The sequence below is a fragment of the Orbicella faveolata genome, unplaced genomic scaffold (assembly GCF_042242905.1).
Source record: "Orbicella faveolata isolate gen_17 unplaced genomic scaffold, um_ofav_v1 contig_46, whole genome shotgun sequence".
Lineage (NCBI taxonomy): Eukaryota > Metazoa > Cnidaria > Anthozoa > Scleractinia > Merulinidae > Orbicella > Orbicella faveolata.
Window position 1 is genome coordinate 8092267 of NW_028301576.1, and position 22734 is coordinate 8115000.

General features: G+C 41.7%; 1 protein-coding gene and 1 pseudogene across 2 annotated transcripts in view; both read right to left on the bottom strand.

The window, feature by feature from the left end:
* Window positions 1-225: 225 nt before the first annotated feature.
* Window positions 226-22734, bottom strand: part of LOC110050965 (uncharacterized) — a 24401-nt pseudogene continuing 1892 nt past the window's right edge. Inside the window, exons 2-7 of the transcript XR_016203458.1 lie at window positions 19854-19889; window positions 18599-18730; window positions 8544-8791; window positions 7548-7637; window positions 5291-5554; window positions 226-3598 (exon numbers count right to left, since the gene is read on the bottom strand). The product of XR_016203458.1 is annotated as an uncharacterized LOC110050965 (transcript). The remainder of the gene's footprint in view (window positions 3599-5290; window positions 5555-7547; window positions 7638-8543; window positions 8792-18598; window positions 18731-19853; window positions 19890-22734) is intronic.
* Window positions 10967-14200, bottom strand: LOC149098230 (uncharacterized). Its single transcript, XM_089276660.1, has one exon. The coding sequence runs from the start codon at window positions 14198-14200 to the stop codon at window positions 10967-10969; it is 3234 nt and encodes a 1077-aa protein (XP_089132786.1).

A 22734-nucleotide genomic window follows, 5' to 3' on the forward strand; every position in this document is an offset into this window, starting at 1 on the left:
CCAAGTTTCATCAAAATCAGTGAGATAGCTTGTGCCGCCCCTGCCTGGTCCTATCGTGGATGCACTCTTAAGTCTGTCTCGCTGCAAAGTTGTTTCCATATGATTGCAACGATCGCGAACCTTTTTGAAAGTGATCGTAAGGTTCAAACGAAAACCAGCCTTCAAGGGCTATTTTCTAAAATTTCATTCAGGAGAGAAAGGGAAAAAAAAAGAACAGCTAGAAACTTTGCAATTTTAACTACTTTCATGTTCGAATATATAATGCAGATTTTTACACTTTTTACAAAATTACTGTTCATCTTGGAACAATGAGGCAAGTATCGCAAACGGTATCTAGGCAAATATTTCTCAACTAAGCTCAACTAAACAGTTCATTATCGCTTTTTTTTCTATTTACGCGATAAATTTTCTAGCGAATTAACTCTAAGCATCTTTTTTATCTTATTTAAACACGGAATCAATTAACTTGTTGATTCAATTCAAATTAAAATTCTCCGCTACAATACTGTGAGTCCGAAAATTTAACAAAAATCGTGACTTGCTCTTTGATAGAAAGTCAGTTACGCGCTTCAGACAAAATTCACTTGTTACACTGAATATCCCATTTAGATATCAATTACAAATTGTTGAGAATTACATCCTGAAATAAGCTTACGGTGTTTACACGAGTAGCTCGTAAAACAATGGTATCGCCTGTTATTGTCAGATATTATTCTATGATCTCAAGTAATGTCAGTTTGTACGTGGTACAAGGACGAGCAGTTCAAGTCACGTGACACTGAAGACAATCCGTGCTTCTACCAGAGTACAAGTCTACTTTCTTCACTGAATGGATGAACCTGGTATTGCCAATAAAGAAGAAGAACCCGAGGCAGTGCTTGTTTCACAATAGATTGAACCGTGTCCCGGGAACCTAGTGGATTGCTGACTAGGATCAGCATGTTCAGATTAGGAATGGATTTTAAGCTCTCCAGCAGACCACGCAGGTCACTTTCATCCATATTTATTAACAAAAGCGCCAACCGTGTCAAGTTGGGAAAGAAGTGAACGCGCTTGGTGAGTGGAGCAAGGCTACCTCTAACGTTAAAATTCATTAATGAAAGCCATTCCAAAGCCGGGTATGTTTTGTTGATTCCTCCAAACAGCGCCTCCAGTTCCTTCATTTGCAAATTGCTTCCATTCAACGTAGATAACTCGAGTGTTTTTAAGGACGACATTTCAGGAAGTGACCGACCGAGCGCCGCGGCTACTACTGGAGTCAGCGCTAAACCATGCAGTCTCAGTAGCTGAAGACTCTTGTGTGTGATACTACAAACAAGTTTGTTAACTGCTGCAGCACAGCAGTGACCTAATAGAAGGGTAAGAACGGTGACGTTAAATCGTGGTAACACACCAGCCAGTTTCTCAGCTTCAACTGATGTCAGTGAGTAAGCGGGCCTTGGCATCTCTATTCCCCTGCGGTGTAACGGGTCCCAACCAATAATCAAAGAGCACGTACTGCCATTTGGTATTTGCTCCAGCAGTTCACAAAAACCGATCCCGCATCGTGCAAATTCAATGGTATTCAAATGTTTACAGTTTCTGAAAACCGCACCAAGATCTTTGAATGCCTGTGCGTTCCTTAATTGATGACAGCAAAGAGATCTTAAGAATTTCAAACTTGACTGTTCTGAACACAGATTTGTGGAGCGAGATGGAGTAGAAATGGTAATTGTTTCAGTAAATAGTCTCACATGGTCATCACACGACAGCGTTAAATCTGTTATGTAAAACTGAGCTTTTCCATTATGGAAACGAAGAATGCAATTAAAAAAACACTCTCTGCATCCTACAGTCTTGAACTGCCTTAAAAAATCTCCAATCAAGAGAGCCGCAGAGTTCTCGGTTATTCTCAGTGGGGCACGTAAGCAATCGAAAAACTCCAGAACCTCGTGTAACCTTGACATGAGTTTCCCCCTAGCAAAATATAAAAAAAGACCAGGAAAAGATACAGCTTTACAGGAAGCAACTTCGTTCAAAAGTGTCATCTTTGCTATATGTTCAGGAAATGGTCTGTAAGGGGTAATCACGATGATCCCAGCTGTGCAATCAAGCCAATGTCTCACCAGTGCAGGTTTTGACTGAACTTCGTGAAAAGATTGGTCAACCAATTCACTGAACCTCTCATGCCTGATTGTGACGTTACACAGTGGCACGTCTGTCTCGTTTTCTTCATCTGGTATTGTCTTTGATAAATCCAATGTTGGGTCAGAGATCCTGACTGATGTTAAGTGCTGCAAAACCTTCACTGCTCCATCGTCAGACAAACCGCAAACGAACTGGAAAACATTCCCCCAGGCCTTACAATCGTCAAAGGAGCGTGTGTGCTGTTCAATTCCACCGAGATTTCCTTGAGGGACACATCTGTAGGTGACGAACCAGGACGCCAAGAACTCTTGGATGCTCTTGTGGATAAAGGATACCATTCCTGCAGGTCGAAGATTTTCTGCGTACTCAGTAATTTGAAGTAAGCCAATGATAAGACTTTCATCACAAAGAACGGCAGCGGATAGTTGATCATACTCAAACACATGATCGTCCTTCAAAAGACATTCCAACGCCACCTTTCCGATTTCAGCAAGGACATCTTTGGAATCGTGTACTTTGCCAAACCGAGCAGGAGAGTCTTTCCCCTGATTGTAATCCAACACGTATTGGACGATCGCCAAATACAATTTTGTTTTGCTTTCTGGAAAGCTCTTGGACTTCCCCTTTTTCCACAGGGTGCAAAAGAAGAGAAGAAGAAGCGGAACTTTCGCTAAGTCTTCCAGCTTTTGCCGAACAAGATGACCACTCAGTTCTCTTGCTTCTGCTTTGCCACCAAGCATTCTGCTCATAAAGGCCTCTCTCTCCTCTTTACCAAACCCGGTGATCTCAGCATGCATGTCTTTAAACGCTCGTAGCCCGTCAGCTTTGGAAATTCGAGTCGTTATCAGGACACAACAGTTTCTCAGCTCATTTCCACTGAATATATCGTAGATCTCGGACTTGCTGCCGCAGCGATACTCGTCGTATCCATCAAACACCAGCAAAACCTTGTCTTCATTGTTGGTGATGTAATTCAGCAGGCTATCTGTAAGATGTTTATCCTTCCGTGCGAAAATAGATGAGCGACTTATAACATCCTTGAGGCTTTGGCATTTAGACACTTCTTTGAGATTAACGACAACCAAAAGCTCGAACTTCTTCAGGATATCTTTCTGTTGGTCTCTTGTAGTCGTTTCATCAAGTTCAGCCCAGTCTACAGCCAGTTTCTTGACGAAAGTGCTCTTCCCAATACCCGTTTGTCCTTGCACGAGTATCCTCTTCGGTACAACACCGTTCTTGTTTGCACTGAACACATCCGTGTAATGTTTCAGTTCAGACCGTGATGACCCAGCAGGGGTTTGTTCCTCTTTCACCCACGACAGTCGAGTGTAGATCTGGTGAATGTCTACAGGTGATGTTTTAGACCACACAGAGGTAGGCACTTTGGCGGTTCTCTTGTAATGCTCTGCAAGTTTACTTCGACAGGATTTCACATCAAAAATGTCCTCCGCAGATGCTTCTGAATCAGTTACTGCAATGATAACGAATTAGGGCTTCAGTAAAAATAATAACATAGCTTGCAAGCCGCGTTATCATACTCAATATAAGTGCGCAAGCTAAAAAATCCACAATAATTCCACAAGACATTTTTTTTCTGCCCATGTAGTCCCGTCGCTCATTTATTTTCACTGGCAATGTAAGAAAACAATTGATTGATGCATTTCGCTGTGCATCATCGAGCTTAGGCTGGTTTCCATATGATCGCTGTGATCGCTTCAGAAAAAGTTACGATCGTTGTCGTAACGATCGCAATGACCTCTGAACTCCTTTTTTTTTTGCGGCGATCGCAGTAATGATAAGGGAACCAGCCTTTACGATGCACGCAGGAATGTTGTCTCGCTCATTTGTGATGCTCTCCTGACTTCTCGCGTGTATCATAGCTCGATGAAGCACCCTGAGGGCCCGTCCACACTACGGCAGAGGACTCTGAAAACGCAGCTTTATTTTTACGGTTAGGCCTTCCGTTCGCACTAATCCCTCAAGAAAACGGAGCTTTTCGGAAACGCTCTTCAAACTGGAGGAATTTGAAAACGCCGGCTTTTCGTTTTCGTGTGGACAGCGAAAACATTTTGAAAATGGAGCTTTTCGAAAGCGATGGCGTCGCGATAATTACGTCATTTTCCTGGCGGAGATTTCCTCCAACAAAAATCCAAAATGACCGGTGATTGTTGTGTTTTCAAATTCCTCCGGCGCAGTGTGGATGGAAAACATTTGATGCGTTTTCAGAGAGAAACATCCGTTTTCAAATTCTTTCGGCGTAGTATAGACATGAGTCATACTGTACTGCACTCAAGAAACTGAAACAATACATGTGAGAACGTAACTTCTTACATGTATCTGCGAAGGCCATATCTAAAAATGTTGAAAATTACAGAGTCTACAATTATACATACTGTCTTTAATGTATTTAGACTAGAAGGCCTTTTTGACTCAAAGATTCATTTTACAGTGTAAATTCTTCGCAGCTTTTCTGTCTTTTTCAACTTAATGTAAAGGAGTGTTAATGGTATGCATTGCAAACATAAAGAAACCTCATTCGTCTTAGTTACGCGCGTCTGCACAGCAATTTAAAGAATTTTGTTTATGTTTGTTCTACCTCCACGGAAACAACTTTTTGGGGGTTCCAATCGCGGGAAAAACTTTTCCTTAAGTCTACTGCAGGTTTTTTTCCCTTTAACTTTCCACGTCACTTACCAATTGGTCTACGTAGAGGTAGAGATTAACCATACTGATTGTACTTTCTACAAACTGTAGGTAAGCAATGTTCCCGTTATGCTTTGCGCTGTGTGTTCGACATACAACGTGGCTGAAACTGACAATAAAGTTTGCCCCCGAAACTTCTTCAGTGCATAACAATGCTGTACGGATTTGTCTGGATTTTCTCAGATATCTCGGGGAATGCTCCCGTAACCCCTTCAAGAAAGTCACCGTTAAGGTCCCTCCTTAACTCAATCCGAACCTATGGGCATTATTTCATAGCAGTTAAGAAACCATTGCTCTGCATCACATTCGAGTGAAAACTATTGTATTGAGGCAAATGTATGAAGATTAAAAATACTGTCCTGTAGATTGTGAGGAGACCCTATCCTCGGCTATTTTTTTCATTTCCAAACCTGGTTCAAGTAGTCACACTGGAACAAAATGTGTCATGGAGTTTCCTTACCACAAAATTCGTTGGCCACGTTATTGAGACCTACTCTGTGGTGACACAAAGCGTTGTAGAGGTCACAATAAAATGTAGTCGAAGTTGTTGTATTTCTCCAGTCAAGTAACATCCGATATGGTTTTTCTCTTGCATTAGCATCTATTTCGTCCAGTAAATCCTGACCAATGCCAAGGCGAAGTCCCAGCTTCTGCCACTTTGCAGCAATCTTTCCCGCCAGCTCATCTAGATCACCATCACCAGGTTTGCCTTCTTTAAAACGGACTATATGAGAGAGAGAGTAAAAGCTTGAAGTTAACCAATGATGCAACTGATTTTGTTACAAATTAAAGTGATAAAAACATCATCTCTCCTTCAACTGAAACAAGATATTTATTCACGACACCCAAGAGGCTATGATCATAGTCTCTCATGACCCCTCAAGCCAAATTTCGATTTTGGAAAAGAACTTTTCTTACGTTTCCACATAAAATTATGCAGGTGAAAGCTGCAACTGAAAATATTGATTCTTTCCTGTTCAAAACGTTCAAGTTAAAAACAAAACGGGACATTGATAAATGGTTTGGATGTATGCTCTTGCTAATAACGATGATAGTTTGGCTCTATGTTTATCCCTTCATAGCGAAAACAGGCGTAATTTTCCAAACTGCGAGGGCCCGCCCAGGGAAGAGTGAAATTCACAAGAAAGCAATGACCAAAATTAGGTACACTGCGTCACGTCAGCCGAACACTTTGGATTTGTGATATTTCTTGTTTTTGTACTACTCAATTTGCAGGGAAACTGGTTTGGTAAACTGTTTTTCCCGCTGCTTTTTTAATGCCTTTTTTTCTGAGAAGTGGACAAATGTTTCATTGTGCGGTCGGGAAGAGAACATTTATGGCTGGGCTTCTTCTTAAGTTGAGCGATCTGTCGAAGGTAACATGGCTAACTTTCTAATCCTTCTGAACAGCTTTTACATTTACGGCTAAGCTTATGTTTCTCAGTAACCTTTAATTGTGTGAAGTGTCAGGTTGGCAGAGCCGCTAGTCTTTAAGAGAATAGTTTTTAACCTTTTGGTTGAATTTTTTTTTTTCTTGCCAATTTTCCCGAAGCCAGTATTCGAAATTTCAAGTGGTTTTGGATAACTTTCTCCTTGATGCATGTGGTCGTAGAAAAGGGCACAGATTCTCAAGGTAATGTAATCTCTTTAACATGACGCTCTCTTGAAAATCTTTTTTTTTTTACCTCATTTAAAGCAATTTATCAGCCGTTTATTTATTTAATATTTATTTCTTTTCCCATTGATTTCGGCATAGGGGTCAGTAGTGGGGTTGCGCGGCCCAGTGGTCTCATGCTTAGTGTGCTGAACTCAGGATCAAGCGGTCTGAGTTTGAGCCCTGGCCGGGAAGAGGGGGGGGGGGGGGGGGGGGGCGATAGAATTACTCCTGGTCGCTACATGCTACAGCAACCGGGACAAGCTCCAGCCTGATAGAACATGGGGGTCAGCAAGGGATCAGTAGGGGTTAGTGTTCTGACGAAACCCCTCTGCACTAGCAATTAGAGTTCTCCTGGTGATAAGGTGCCTGTTAGACAGCAGAATTGGAATATGAAACTATTATTAACTGATTTGTTGATTATTAATTCACTAGATGGGCGCAGTTATATGCACTCTTATTCTGATGTTAATGTGCAAGGGGTCACCAAATCATGCTGTTTTGGAAGTGAAAATGAAAATAAAAATAACTTGGAACCAAACAACAGGCACAAGTCTGGAGTGGCTATATTTGAGTCTTCTGTCTCCAAATAGAATTGGAATTTGGATTTAAGGGACTTGGCGTTTGTGGTTGAGCAAAGATATAGAAGCTGGCCAAAAACGTTAGAGCAAGAACGAGAACCAACAACAAACTCAGTCCAGGTATGCTGTTTAACTAAGAACTCAAACCCAGGACACACTGATAAGTAGTGAACCCCCTCAAGCTGTTACCACTGCATCACCCTGCACTGGCAAAGTGCATTTTCACAGGGAGGGCACCAAAACTTGTAACTGTTTGTTTGTCTTAATTGTAGGGAAAAAAATGTTTGCTCAGCTTTCTGGGCATGATCAGGGTTTTAACCCCTAGGCTGACAAAACACTGCTGCATGATGAGAAAGCTGTGATGTACATCATGAAGAGAATGAAGAGGACTTTTGGAGGATGGAATGAAAATAGGCCTGTGCATTCCTTGGCTAGGTTTCTTGTATGTATAATTATACTGAAGACGTATAAAATAAAATAACCTGTTTTGTCCACATGTGTGAGTTTGGCTTGTTTAGGATTTGGTGTACTCCAACTGGGTGACAGTCCTCTTTTCTCCTCTCTTGATTTATCTGCAGAAACAAAATTTGATGATAACGATATTTCCTTGATTTATGCACAGCATATGTTTGTTAAGTCACCTACACTGTTCTGAACTATGTACACTGTGCATAATAATCCCAGTCCCTCAGGATTTATTTTCCTGGCTTTGCAGCAGCTCTTAGCTTGTGGGGTGGGGTGGTGGTATGGGTGTAGAGTGGCTCATTGTAGTGTCATTAACAAACTGAGCATGCGAGCCTGAGAACTCAGTTATGTGTCAAAAGGGAAGAGGGTTGGAATAGGTCTGTGAGAAGAATTCAACTGAAAGAAATTATGCCATGTGGCTGATGTAAGAATGACAGTAAAACACTTTCATTGTTTGAAAATGCTCAATGCAGTAAACACTCACCTACAATAACAGCTAATGTCCCTTACAACTTAATTTCTCTTGCAAGTTTTCTTTAAATTTGTGTTGTGTAATGATAACTTAAGCCTCAGTAATTTGCTAAACAAATTGGTCCTTAGCACTGAATAAAGACCCTTTACTAAAATGTGTTTCTTTTAGGTGGAGAAAGGCACACCCATTATTTTGTATAGATTGGCAAGTAGATAACAAGATTAACAAGAGGCATCAGGCTAAATGTGAGAAATGGGAAAGAGAGAAATTAGAAAAGAAAAAAATACATATCAAGTAAACATATCAAAATGAATTACAGTATATCCACAGAGTGGCTGTTTATTTTCATTTACTGTTTCCACATCAAACTGGAATTTAGACATGTTGGCTTTTGTAGATCAAAGATAAAATTACTGACAACAGGAGAACCCAGAGAAAATTATTAATCCCAGGAGCTAGAGCTAGAACTAACAACAAAATCAATCCATACAACACTGTATTTAGGATTCAAACTAGGGCCACAGATTTCACTTGAGGTTACCTGACATTCCTCCTGCAGGTGATCGTGAATAATCACCAACTCCTGATGAAGATGCTGAAGAACTGCAAGCTAATCTAACTACTTGTGATGAAGAACCAGCAGCTGGTGATTCTGGTAGATAATAAGGTCTGCATGATACAGTCTCTGAGCTGTCACTGGCAGTTGACTCGCCTGATGTCTTTCTTTCCCTCCTGTTGTCCATTTCTGGCAGTAGTGATTCAACTGATCAATCAGCATTTGCTGGATGCCTAATTGAAGAAGATCAACAACTGCTTGTTATTACTTATCTTGAGTAAAAATAATTGTCCTAATCATATCTCTAAAAAAATGCTGTATTGTGACTGATTCTCCACACGCCTATTTGTCAAGCAAATTCATGTGCAGTGGTGGATCCAGACCTTGAGCTACAGGGGAAGGGAGGGGGCCGTATTTTTTGCATGCCCTACTGGTTTTTCTTACTTCTGAAATTTTTTTTACCTGCAATAAGGGGGGAGGGGACCCCCGGGCCCCTCTCCTAGATCTGCCACTGACATGGGTGTCATATTGAAGGTATCCAATTTTAACTTTTTGTAATAGTCAGTTTTGGATACCTGGAATTGGATACTACATGTACGCTATTCACATGTCAATGAGTGAGCTTTAATGGCCTCCTTCCTTCCTTACGTTCACTACACTCTATTGACTTTTTCACTCAAAAGAAGTTGATAATAATCTTGAAGTTTGTTAATGATACAAATTGGACCTTGCATCAGGATTAATCGTGCTAGTAATTTTAAACTAGCCTCATGCCACGTACTTGTCCAATTTTGAAAGAACTTGCCCAATTACTTCCTGAATTGTTTTCCACTCAGTCCAGTGATTATTACTTATCATAATTAAAATTTCAGTATTTTTGCAAAAACAGATGAGGCAAACTTCTGATTAAGACTTTCCTTTGGCCATTTAGCAGAAACATTGAAAGGAACAAAATTGACAGAGTGCAAAAAAAAAATAACAAATTACATTACCAGTATGTGGAAATTTTCGTGAGGAAAAATGAGGAAAAATGTGCCGAGATTATGCAGAAAACACACTGGATTATGCGTAAATTTCACCAGTGAACAAAATTGATAATAAAGCCTTTCCAATGTACCAAACAATTAACAGTGAAATGAAAAGTATTTCAAAGTCTTACCCACAATTTAAGTTCTTTAATAATAGAATAACCTTATTAAACACCATGCCCGGCAACTGTGACAATTATATGCTTGATCTGTTACTAGTTAATATTTATTGACAGTGTAACGTCAGGTTCACAGCGACTGTTGAAAGGCCGAATTGTCACTTGCTAGACAACTTGTCGCGATGAGACTAGCGTGTGTGGGAGATGCTTTACTAATCGAATAAAGCCAGAGATCACGGAAAATCAGCTGTGATTGACGGTGATTTAATTGACGATAATCGAACGTAAACTGAAATATAATGTAATGAATAAACTAATTACTAGATAATAGAAGATTACAAGATGACAAGAGTCACGAAACAATAATAGCGAACATTCCAATCATAACTGCGATATGACAATACTTCCAGTCAAACTTCCCAGTAAAGATACAATTAAAATCATCAGTGATCCCAAACAGATACGCATACTGCTAACTGTCGTAATACAATAAAAGGTAACACTCTAAAAACTTGAAAGCAATAAAATTGTACGATGTGATAAAAACGTGCTTGCGTGAGCGCCACTGAAAGCGATGTAGGAACATACTAGCAAAGAAAGGACTTAACTGAATTACCAGAGATTCTTATAGGAAAGTTGCTAAATAGAAACCTAAGCTAGGGAGAGTGTGAACTATAAAGATCTATCGCTAAAAACAAGATGAAATAAAAACTTTGAAAACTGGGGCTCTGCCACGTGTTGGACTTAGTACAATAGGCTGTTGTATAAAAAAAACCGAGACTAAAGGTACTTAAGGTTAAAAAACGTCAAAACTTGAAACTTATACTAAAAAGCAAGCATAGAAAATAGTTTGTACTTACACATCGGTTCCCGTTTGCACTCTAAATAGTCAAGGGTAGCTTAAAACTTAATTTACTTGAAAACACGTACTGTGCACGCACGATAACTGAAACTTGAACTACTGGCGGGAATATGTCGCTAACACTATCTATATACGTCCACGTGTAAAAACGGATGACGTAATTGCTAAGCAACAAATTGGCGAATCAGAAAGAGTTAAGATTACTCACGTAATTAGAGAAGCCTCGATATAGTGTTCATTACATGGCTCCCCTGAAATATCCAGATATTTCACTAATCACTGTTTATGTAATTAACTAATGTTCAATGTCTACAATGTTCATAAGCTATATTTATCACGAAAATTAATGTCACAGTTCATGGTTGGCAGCAGGCTCCTCGGCCGGGACTACTCCGGTCTTTACTCAGGGGATGGCACAAGAAGTACCAGTTTCTGTACCGGTCTCTCCAGATACCGTATGGGTCCTGACCTCCTTCCTTCCTTATCCAGGCAGGCATCTGGTAGAGCCACTTGAACTTTGCGGACTTGACCATCCTGGCTTGAGTAGACCGTGGCGACGCGGGCGGGTTGCCATGCATTCCGTGGAAGGTTGGTGTCCTTAACCATCACGACATCGCCGACACGTAGATTTCGACGAGGCCGCGTCCACTTCTGTCGTTCCTGAAGACTTAGTAAATACTCTTTTCGCCAGCGGGTCCAGAATTCGTTGACGAGGTGTTGCACACGTCTCCAGCGTTTGCGGGTGTACATGTCAGCTGGCTCGAATTTTCCGGGTGGTGAGAGTAGAACCTTAGATTTCATTGTCAGCAAGTGATTAGGGGTTAGCGGTTCTGGCGAATCTGGGTCTGAAAGGTGATTGGTGGTGAGGGGGCGGCTGTTGACTATCGCTTCCGCCTCGCACATTAGCGTCCTCAGGGACTCATCATCCAGCTGTGTACCATTGTTAGAGAGAAGTGAGGATAGGATTGAGCGCACCGTCCTTATTTGCCTCTCCCATACTCCGCCCATGTGGCTTGCGGCTGGAACGTTCATCTCGAATTTGATCCAGTCACACTGTGACTTAAGGAGTTCTTCCTTAATACGGCTATCATTCATTTCTTCTAAAGCTTCTTTGAGTTCTCGACGAGCTCCTACGAAATTTGTTCCATTGTCGCTTCTTAGCTGTCTCACTGGGCCCCTACGACTTAGGAAGCGTCTCAACGCGTTTATGAAGGAGTCTGTGTCCAGCGAGGCTGCAGTCTCCAGATGGATAGCTCTTGACGACATACAAGTGAATAGGACTCCATAGCGTTTTAGCTCCTTGCGCCCTTCTTTAATCGTGAATGGGCCAAAGTAGTCTACGCCGCAATATGTGAAGGGTGGGCAGCTTTCTAGTCGGTCCTCGGGAAGGTCAGACATCTTCTGCTCAATAACGGCACCTCGCAGCTTCCTACATGTCACACAGGAAGCAATGACGTTGCTCACAGCGGACGAGCCTCCAATGATCCAAAAACCGCGGGATCGAATCTCGTTGAGCGTTATTCCTTTGCCTTGGTGTTTGCTGTGCTCGTGGTAGTACTTAATTATAAGGCTGGTCACGTGGCTGCCTTTGGGTAGGATTACTGGATGCTTCACCTTGTCTGAGAGATCTGCATGCTTGAGGCGGCCGCTAACGCGTAGGACTCCGTATTCATCGATGAACGGATCTAACTTGTTGATTGAACTGCGTAACTTCGCAGTTTTCTGCTTCGGGAAGGATCCCTGTTCTTCTGCTTCCCTTGCAGGTAACTTAAACTCGTCTTGAAAGGCCTTAGACTGTGCGGCGTGAATGATTGACCTTCCGGCCTCCTCCAAATCTTCAGCTGACACTTGGACCGCTTCGCTTGGTTCTTTGTTCACGCGTTTCCTTAGTTTCTGGATGTACTTCGAACAGAGTGCTACTGCTCGCCGGGCTCGGTACCAATCAGAAAAACGCTCGATTCTCTCTTCTAGGGTGGCCTTTCTTTGGTCGACTGAGGATGATGCCATGGCGACGGATTTCTTAACCTCTGGGTCGTCGTACTTCAAGTTATGTTCTTGTTCGTCATCGTTCAGCCATTCGCCTTCTTCCTTCCATAACATCTCTGGTCCCAGAATCCACCGCGAATCTCGGAGTTCATCGGTCTTCATTCCACGTGACGCTTCATCTGCTGGGTTCTGTTTAGTGTCAACATACCGCCATTGGCTTCTATGGGTACTGTCTTGTATCTCTTGTACTCTGTTAGAGACGAATACATGAAAACGTCTGCTTTCATTGCTTATGTACCCAAGTACAACTTTGCTGTCCGTCCAGAAGAAGTCCTCATCGATCCGGTATTCTAGCTCACGATGAATCTGTTGACTTATCCGTACGGAACAAACAGCGGCGGTTAGCTCGAGTCTCGGGATGGTTACAGGTTTGAGAGGAGCTACTCGCGATTTTCCCATCACGAAAGCGCAGTGGACCTTGTTTGCATCATCTACGAGACGTAAATAGCTACACTGGCCATAGCCCCGGACGCTTGCGTCACTGAAATGGTGCAGCTCTGCTCTGACGACTTGACCGAAATCTTTAGGCTTGTAACACCGAGGAATCGTGATGCTCTGTAGTTTCATCAGTTCCATTCTCCATTTCTCCCATCTCATCCTCGTGTCTTCTGGTATTGGATCGTCCCAGTCCAAATGGAGACTGCATAACTCTTGCAGTATTGACTTTCCTTGAAGCATCAGGGGGGCTACAAAACCTATAGGGTCATATATAGAGCTTACGGTCGACAGGATACCTCGTCTCGTGCATGGTTTGTCTTGCAGGACGACGCTGAATTCGAAGCTGTCAGATTCGACGCACCATTGGACTCCTAGTGTGCGTTCTAAGGGAAGTGCGTCCAGGTCTAGGTCTATCTCTTTAACTCCCTCTGCCCTGTCACTCTCGGGGATGTTCTTGATTACCTCTTTGCTGTTGGACAAGAACTTGTGAAGATTGAATCCTCCTTGATGACACATGGCTTTTACATTTTTCACCAATTCTACTGCTGACGCTGCTGTAGCGACTGACTTCAAGCCGTCATCTACATAGAAATCGTTTCGCACGAAGTTGGCTGCTTGTTCACCGTATTCTCCCTCGAAGTCATTCGCGGTTTGCTTGAGTGCAAAGTTGGCGCAGCTTGGTGATGACGTCGCGCCGAACAGGTGGACTGTCATGCGATAGTCTACAGGATCTTTAGAAAGATCATTCTCCTCCCACCAGAGGAAGCGAAGCAGGTCACGGTGCTCGGGATTGACGTGGACTTGATGGAACATGCCCTCAATGTCACATGTCACGGCAACGGGTTCTTGTCGGAATCTCAACAAGACACCAGTAAGGTTGTTGGTCAGTAGAGGACCTTGCAACAGATTCTTGTTCAGGGATTCCCCATTGTATTCTTGGCTGCAATTAAAGACTATTCTTAACTTCTTTTTCTTCGGATGTCTTGTACCGTGATGATTAATGTAAAAGGTCATGCCGGACTTCGCTTCAGCATCACTCGGAACCCTTTCGGCGTAGCCGTTTTCAATCATGTCTCCCATGAACTTCATGTACTCTTCTTTGTATTCTTTGTCACTCGGCGACGTAAACCGTTTCTTGAGGTGGTACATGCGTCGGACAGCGTCATCTCTGTTGTTAGGGAGACCTTTGAAGCTTTCCTTCAACGGGAGTGGAAGTTCGTAGTGGCCGTCGTCACGTCTGTGTATGCGCGTCTCTGCGATGTTTAGAAACCTCTTGTCTTCCTTGGAGAGACTTTGCTGAGCCATGTGCTTATTTTCCGCAAAGTCCATCTCAAACATTTGATTTACATAGCAGGGGTTTAGAACCTCCTTTGTCTTGTCTTCCAGGATGAAACTAACGTGGCTTGTTTCAGGCGTGTTCTCATGTGCTATAATCCTGTTGCACGTTGCTACACCGTCTTCGTCTAGGGGGGTCTCTGAAAGATTGGCCGGTCCGACTATGCACCAACCAAGGAGTGTTCGGACTGCGTATGGATCTTCGCTTTTACCAGTTATCACTTCCTTTGGTTTAATCGCCTTCGGGCAGTTGGATCCGATCAGTATTCCAACGTCGAGGTTTTCGTCTAGCGGAGGTATTTTGTCCCTTATTTTCTTCAGGTGTTGCCACTTGTCTGCTGCTGCTGGGGTTGGGATTTGGTCCTTTCTGGATGGGATTATGTCTCTTGCATACGCCTTAGGGAGTTCGACCTGCGCGCGTCTGTCGGGGCGCTCCACTATCAATCCGTCGATACGGGATACAGGGATTACTTTGCGGCCGTGCATTGTGCTTAAATTGAGACTTGTGTCGACTCCCTCAACTCCAAGCTCGCTCTTTACCTTATTTGTCACGAACGTCGTGTCACTAGCGTCATCCAAGAGTGCGTACGTTTTAATTTCTTTGCTGGGATTATCCTTATGGTACAGGACTACAGGCACGATTCGACACATGATGATGGCGTTCGATGTACCGACAGAACTGTGGGAGACGCTGGCAGCATTTGAGTGAGCAGACTCGGCAGCGTGGTCTGGTTGCAAGGGTTGGGGTGGATTGCGTGACGACTGAGCGCTTGGCGGAGTTTGCTCGCTGCGTGTCTTTGACTTTAGAGTCGCTCCGTGTAGCAAGGTGTTGTGACGCTTTCCGCACTCACCACAGGTTTGCTTGGATGTGCAGTCAGCGGAAACGTGACCCGCTCCGAAGCATCTGAAGCATAGGCGTTTCTCGATGATGAGATCCAACCTCTTGTCTGGAGTAGCCTTGGTGAAATTGCTGCACTTCACTATTGTATGTTTGCCATTGCAGGCTGGGCAGGACTGTTCGCGCCCCGATGTGGCTGCTGATTGTGTCTGTTCAGAATGGCCTACTGGAGTGGTAGAAGTGACCAATGATTGACTTGGATTGATTCCACCTTGATACCTCGACCTTGTGCTACGGGTGTTGTCTCTAACCGGGCCGTTCCTTTTCCTTTCTCTCTTAAGTACGTCTGGAGAAAAGATCGGGTCGTTTGCTACTTCGGCTTCTTGTTTGACAAACTTGACAAAGTCCGTAAAACCCACGAGTCTCTTTCCCTTTACCTGAGTCTCATGAGCGGACCTACACCACTTGACGCCCGAGTACGACGGCAACTTGGCGGAGATCGACTGTAGGATCTGAGTAGAATCCAGCTCCGACATAGATTTCATAGTCTTCATAGCCTCTTCACAGCGCACCAAAAAGTCAGAGAATTCCTCCAGTCCCTTACTATCGCCATCACTGATCTGTCGCCAACCTCTAAGTTTCTTTTTGTAGTCTTCGGCTACCACCACAGGATTTCCAAAACGCTGATCGAGCAGTTTCCGGGCTTCGCTGTATGCGGTTTCAGAGTTTGTCGCTAGGAAACCTTTAACCACCTCGTTGGCCTTGCCGGTCGTGTATTTTTCTAAGAAGAACAATTTGTCCTTATCAGCGGGGACGTTGGCGGCGATAATACTATCAAATGCGGTCACGAAAGCCGGATATTCGAATGAGTTGCCGGAAAATGTCGGAGGCTCCTTAACGGGGAGGTGAAAGGTCCTTTGTTGATTGATTAGCGCTGAGCTTAATTGCGTTTGTTGGGCTTGAAGGTTGACCAGTTGGTTAAGGGCGAAACTTATACTAGATGATGGTTCAAAGTTCTGTATACTGTTTGCTGGTTGCTGGCCAAAGTTGTCTGGAATCGTGTTAGGCAGAAAAGGAGGGCTGTTGGGGTTCATTTCCTGTTTTGCAATTCTTGTCGTGACAGCTGTTGGTTGTTGGGGGCTTATCTCTTTGTCCTCGAGTTTAATTTCCTGTTTTGTTTGCGTGTTTAATTTATATTCTTCATTTAGAATTTCTTTGAACGCACTTTCTTCTGCCTTTGCGAGCGCATACTCCTTTTCTAGTTGAATGCGCCTGAGTTCATTTTCCTTTTCCAGAAATTCCATTTCTATTTTGACTTTAGCTGCCTTTGCTGCGGCGTCCGCTCTAGCTTGTGAAACGGAACGCGAGGAGGACCTAGTCGACCCTTTAGATGACTTGGATCTTACTTTTGATCTATGGCTCGACGAGGCGCTAGATTTGGTGAAAAGCGATCCTTTTTCAAGGCGCTGGATTTGTTCACAAAGCTTCATTCTTTGTTCAGTAAATTCTCGATCTCTAACGTCATACCACTGATAGGATTCTTCCTTTTCTGCGGGACTATCCAGCAGACTTTCGTATGTGTAGCACGCTTGATTAAAGACATCTTTTAGAGAATCTAATTCATTGCGTTCGACTTCCAAAACTTCTAATTCCGTTTGGGGATCTTCACGTAGTTTCTTAATGTGATCTAATTTTCTTTTAAGATTTCGGAAAGCTGTTTTTTTTCTTTTTGCTCTCAATTCCTTTAGAAAGCTCTTTCCCTTCTCTGAGAACTTCTGTTTTCGCTTTGAAATTTTGACATTGAGTTCTGACTGGGCTATGGGCACGACATTTTCTCGGTCTCCATCAGTGTCTTCGTCAAGAAACGACGCCAGATCTTCAGGTGCGGATGCGATACTCATAGTTTGTCACGAAATACCGATGACGAATTTAGAACAAGCCTCGATGTTTTACTGTAACGTCAGGTTCACAGCGACTGTTGAAAGGCCGAATTGTCACTTGCTAGACAACTTGTCGCGATGAGACTAGCGTGTGTGGGAGATGCTTTACTAATCGAATAAAGCCAGAGATCACGGAAAATCAGCTGTGATTGACGGTGATTTAATTGACGATAATCGAACGTAAACTGAAATATAATGTAATGAATAAACTAATTACTAGATAATAGAAGATTACAAGATGACAAGAGTCACGAAACAATAATAGCGAACATTCCAATCATAACTGCGATATGACAATACTTCCAGTCAAACTTCCCAGTAAAGATACAATTAAAATCATCAGTGATCCCAAACAGATACGCATACTGCTAACTGTCGTAATACAATAAAAGGTAACACTCTAAAAACTTGAAAGCAATAAAATTGTACGATGTGATAAAAACGTGCTTGCGTGAGCGCCACTGAAAGCGATGTAGGAACATACTAGCAAAGAAAGGACTTAACTGAATTACCAGAGATTCTTATAGGAAAGTTGCTAAATAGAAACCTAAGCTAGGGAGAGTGTGAACTATAAAGATCTATCGCTAAAAACAAGATGAAATAAAAACTTTGAAAACTGGGGCTCTGCCACGTGTTGGACTTAGTACAATAGGCTGTTGTATAAAAAAAACCGAGACTAAAGGTACTTAAGGTTAAAAAACGTCAAAACTTGAAACTTATACTAAAAAGCAAGCATAGAAAATAGTTTGTACTTACACATCGGTTCCCGTTTGCACTCTAAATAGTCAAGGGTAGCTTAAAACTTAATTTACTTGAAAACACGTACTGTGCACGCACGATAACTGAAACTTGAACTACTGGCGGGAATATGTCGCTAACACTATCTATATACGTCCACGTGTAAAAACGGATGACGTAATTGCTAAGCAACAAATTGGCGAATCAGAAAGAGTTAAGATTACTCACGTAATTAGAGAAGCCTCGATATAGTGTTCATTACAGACAGGTATTTCTTCATTTAACACAAGTTTTCCATATTTTATGTGAGAAATTTGTTGTTGAGTTCTTGGAACATCCATAACTTAGTAACCAGGTATGCATTACATCAAACAATGAAAAACTAGTTTGCAGGCTATTTGCCAAATGATGGATGGAACATCTAGAGTTCAAAATCATCATAAACGAAATGGCGTGTTTTCATCGCTATTTTGGGAGAAATCCTAAATCTCCAGAATTTTTACTCCTGGGGATGGTAAACAGCTGTGTTATTGCTAATTTGAAACAGTTTTTCTGTTTTGTGAAGAAAAAAGCTCTGATTAGGCAGAGGATACAGATATTAGCAAAGTATGTGGATCCAGATTACCGCATCCTGTCAGATGCCCTGTATTAAAAAAGAAGCAATAATTTCAGAACCATCACTAAGTACTGCAATACCTGCCAACTCTCACACCTTAGGCGTGAGCCTTGATCTTGTACTGACTCTTCTATATCAGTATAATAACACCTGCCTTTACAATCTTGACTAAACAAGGTTGCTAGTAAGAAGCTCAACACGGTGATGCTAACCTGAAAAAATTGAAATTCACTTTAGGAGATTCCCAACTCTAAGAAAATATTTAATTAAAAGTAGAGCTTTGCCAACACCATCACAAAAGCATCAAATTGATCGCATGTATTCCAAAAATTTCCCCCATGAATGCCAAAAATCAGCCAAAATAGGTGTAAAAAATGTACTACAAACAATTGTCCCTACATTAAGTGGGATGCAAATAAGCAACTAGAAGAGTTTTACAAAGTAAAGATTAGAATTCTTGACCCTCAAGATCAATTGAACAAGTTGCAAGAGAGAAACAGAAAGTTTCGAGAATTCAGTATCAAAACACCTAGAAAGATATCAAAAGTGAGCTATTACATACATTTAACCTTGTATAACACATTAACACCTGAGTCTCACATGGAGGTTGGGTGCCCAGGAACCTGGGGGCTGGAGCTACCGACCCCAAACCCAGGTAGCAAGAGTACCCCAAAAGCCTGCCCTACCCACAACCCAGCCACAAGCCCCGCCCACCATACCCAGCCCAGCCCCAGCCCCAGCCCAAGCACACGTCACACAGAGCCAGGAGCTCAGTGGAAATAATAAATTAAAATAATAACAACAATAAACAATAATAATAATAATAATAATAATGATAATAACATAAATAACAAAATAACAATAAAAATACTAATAAAATAATAATAAATAAGGTAATAATAATAAAGGGAGAGGAGGGTGGGAGAAAACACTAAAAAACTCTGAAACTGATCAAGACGCCCCGAACACTAAGCACAGTAAAACTACGACCACATGTAAAGGCACACATAAACTGAAATAATAAACCACTGACCCGGGGACACAGGAAACTGCTCCGCACCAGGCCTACGTACTACAGTAACGCAAACCCTAGCAACAAAAAAAATGCCACAGCATGACACCAGAAATGCTAATAGACGCAAATGCCATGTCAACGCCACGCCAACTACTGGGCAACATGCTCCTCATCATCAACTAGGTTAAATAAGTATATTTAACCTCATTATAAGCTTACCACCAGTACAAATTTAAGATTAAGCCTGGAGTGATAAACAGAAATTAATTTTCACTATGAAGCTTAACTAAAGCTTGAGCTTCAGCCTAATTTAAGCTCACCTCATTTATTATTATCTTGAAGAATGAAGAAAGTTCCTTTGAATACAACAAAAAACAACAGCGAAAAAGGTTAATTCTGGCAGTTGAGGGACGATTTAGAATGATGGACGAGTTTCTCAAAGTACCTTCTGCATACACCATTGTTTTGTTTTTTTGAACAACGAAATATATCTCAGGTAACTTATTATGAATCAAGTATTGAAAAGTATATGAGGAAACTAAAACTAACAATTTAGGTTTGACTTTGCCGACGGAGATTTTAGCACTGAAAGGAAGCTAAAGAATGAGCTTGTTTTTGACAAAAACACAACACTCAGGTTATTAGTGAACGTAAAAAGAACTCTTAAAACAAAAGAACAGTGAAGGAGAAATGTAATTTCATTTAACTGATACCATACCGAACCTTTTGTCATGATCTTGTCAACGGATTTTTAATTGCTAGTATGAAAAATGCAAATTTGTGTAGCTCGCAATGTTCATGTTCGTACCCACTAAATTGACTTTGTATGCATATGGTCGGTGGGCAATAATGAAGCGATAAGATGAATTTGTTTGCATTTTTGAATAATTAGCAGAGAAATATGCTCTTGTTGTTATGGACTATCAAGGGTTTGGTAAGAGTACTAAAAGAAGTGTTGTATGTAGATTAGTAGATTAGTCAAATGGGCTGGCAAATTGTCGACCATGACTTGCAGTGTGGCGGGCTTGACTGGCGACCCACACTTCAAAATCGTAAAAAAATATCTACATCATAGCCGTGACGGTCCTAATAGTAACTAGGCTTCAAATTGTATTGCTAGATGATACTGTTCTTTCATTTAAAAGTCTTGTCCATTTTTGATAAAATATGAAGCACAAACACCCCAAATTTATATGTTTCCACAGCACTCAAAGTCCAGTCAAATGTCTTGAGTGTTTTTAGCCATGCCCTTCAATGACATCACTGACCCAGATCCCACTACGCTCAGTCGTGGGCACAGAAATAACAACTTTAAAGGCCTGAAAGAACACAGGGATTTTACATGTATCAATCAAGATAATTTTTTCGCTAAAGTAATTGGGAAAACTAGTAGATTTCATTAAAAGAAAAAAAACAAAAATGGTGGTTAGTTGCACTTTAAGCTTTTGTTATAACAGCTTTAGCCTTACATGTATAATTGTAAAATGTTCTACCATAATTGATTTTGTACCCTTTCCTCGGATCTTGTGCTGCTGCATTAGATAAAGAGTAAACTTCTATGTATATTTTTTTGGCCACATCTCAAGTGTGGTTTTTTAGAGGTTTTTATATATGGCATAGATAGAATGGTAGCTTGTCAAATGACCTTCCTACATGACTAAGTCCCCTTAGTACCCTACTGATAAGATAAATGTGGACGAAATTGACACCATATGTGGAGACAGGTGGTAACTGCTTGAAGTCCCCACTCGCAACTATTTGTACACCCCCGAAAGCCTGCTTTGATTTTCTAACTCCTTGAGCAATGAATTTCACGCAAGCCCCCCCCCCCCCCCTCCTCCCTGGAATTTCCAATTTTTGAACACTAAAATACCCCCCTACCCCTCCGGAATTTCCACGAGTATTATGTGCACCCCCCATACCCTCTGGAAAAATAGTTTTGGCAAGAAAGTAAACCCTCCAAACACTTAGCAGTCTGCATTGCATGCCACAGCTGTTTATTCTTGATCGATCGTATCATCTGAAGATACATACAAAGAAAACATACAGCTATTTATTTAAACATGCTTTAAAAAAATAGATAGAATGGTAGCTTGTCAAATGACCTTCCTACATGACTAAGTCCCTTTAGTACCCTACTGATAAGATAAATGTGGACGAAATTGACACCATATGTTTATCGTGAACAAGATTGCTGACACACTCGCGACGAAAGCAATGTCACAGCAAAATTATATACAAATGGAGAGTTAAACATGACTAAAAAATACTCAAGTTTGTGAAATCCTAACATCTTTTCTACCTTTATGAAGAAATTTATTTTCACAAAAGAAATCAATTGCCACTCGACAGCTTTCAAGCCCGAAGCGAAAACAAACTAGGCTAGTCACCAGTGCTCTTTGGTCCACAAGATGACTCCATGTAGACTAGTAACAGGTAATGGTGGCCATTTCCACGCAACAGCACGTTCTTCATATTTCATAGTTGCCAAAGTGCTTTTTGAAGAGAGACAATTTATTTCAAATATAATGCGTATTCAAGCTATTTTCCCATGTGAAAGATCTACTTAGTGGGTAAGAAAGGATATTTGAACAGTTAGAACAATACTTGAATCGGTATTGAATCAAAGGACATCTGGAAACTAAAGTGACTGTCCAACCCCCCTCCCCTCGGGAATTTCCTGGGTCTTTGACCCCACACCCCCACCCCTCCGGAATTTCCAATTTTCTCTGTGGTGGGGGTATGGATATTTTCTGGAGCCACCCAATTTGCAAGGAGACAGACAGATAGAATACATCTGCATCAGATGACTGAAAATGCTACTTTTCTCCACCATATTCAGCCTTAACTACCTAGGAACTCAAAGATTGACTTCATCTGTGATGAAAAAAGACCTATACAGCAGATACGCTACATTCAGAGAGCATCTGATAAACACAACCACACATTTGATAACGTCTACGAATCAACAGATATCCAGAAAACACCATAGATGAAACTAAGTGCCTCAGCAATCACCACCGAGACCCCCAAACTTCAAACGCACAATGGCTATGCTTCAAAAACCCATTCATCACAGACCGCCTATAGACTGTTCTGTTGTTGTGTAGTTAAGTCCCACAGCCTTTAGTTTAGGTAAGTGAATTTATTGAAAACATTGCCCTCTAGCACATGGCTGTACAAAATCAGTAATATTATATT

Excerpts from the sequence above, each read along its gene's own strand:
- LOC149098230 (XM_089276660.1), bottom strand. The coding sequence starts at position 14,200 with ATGTACCACCTCAAGAAACGGTTTACGTCGCCGAGTGACAAAGAATAC.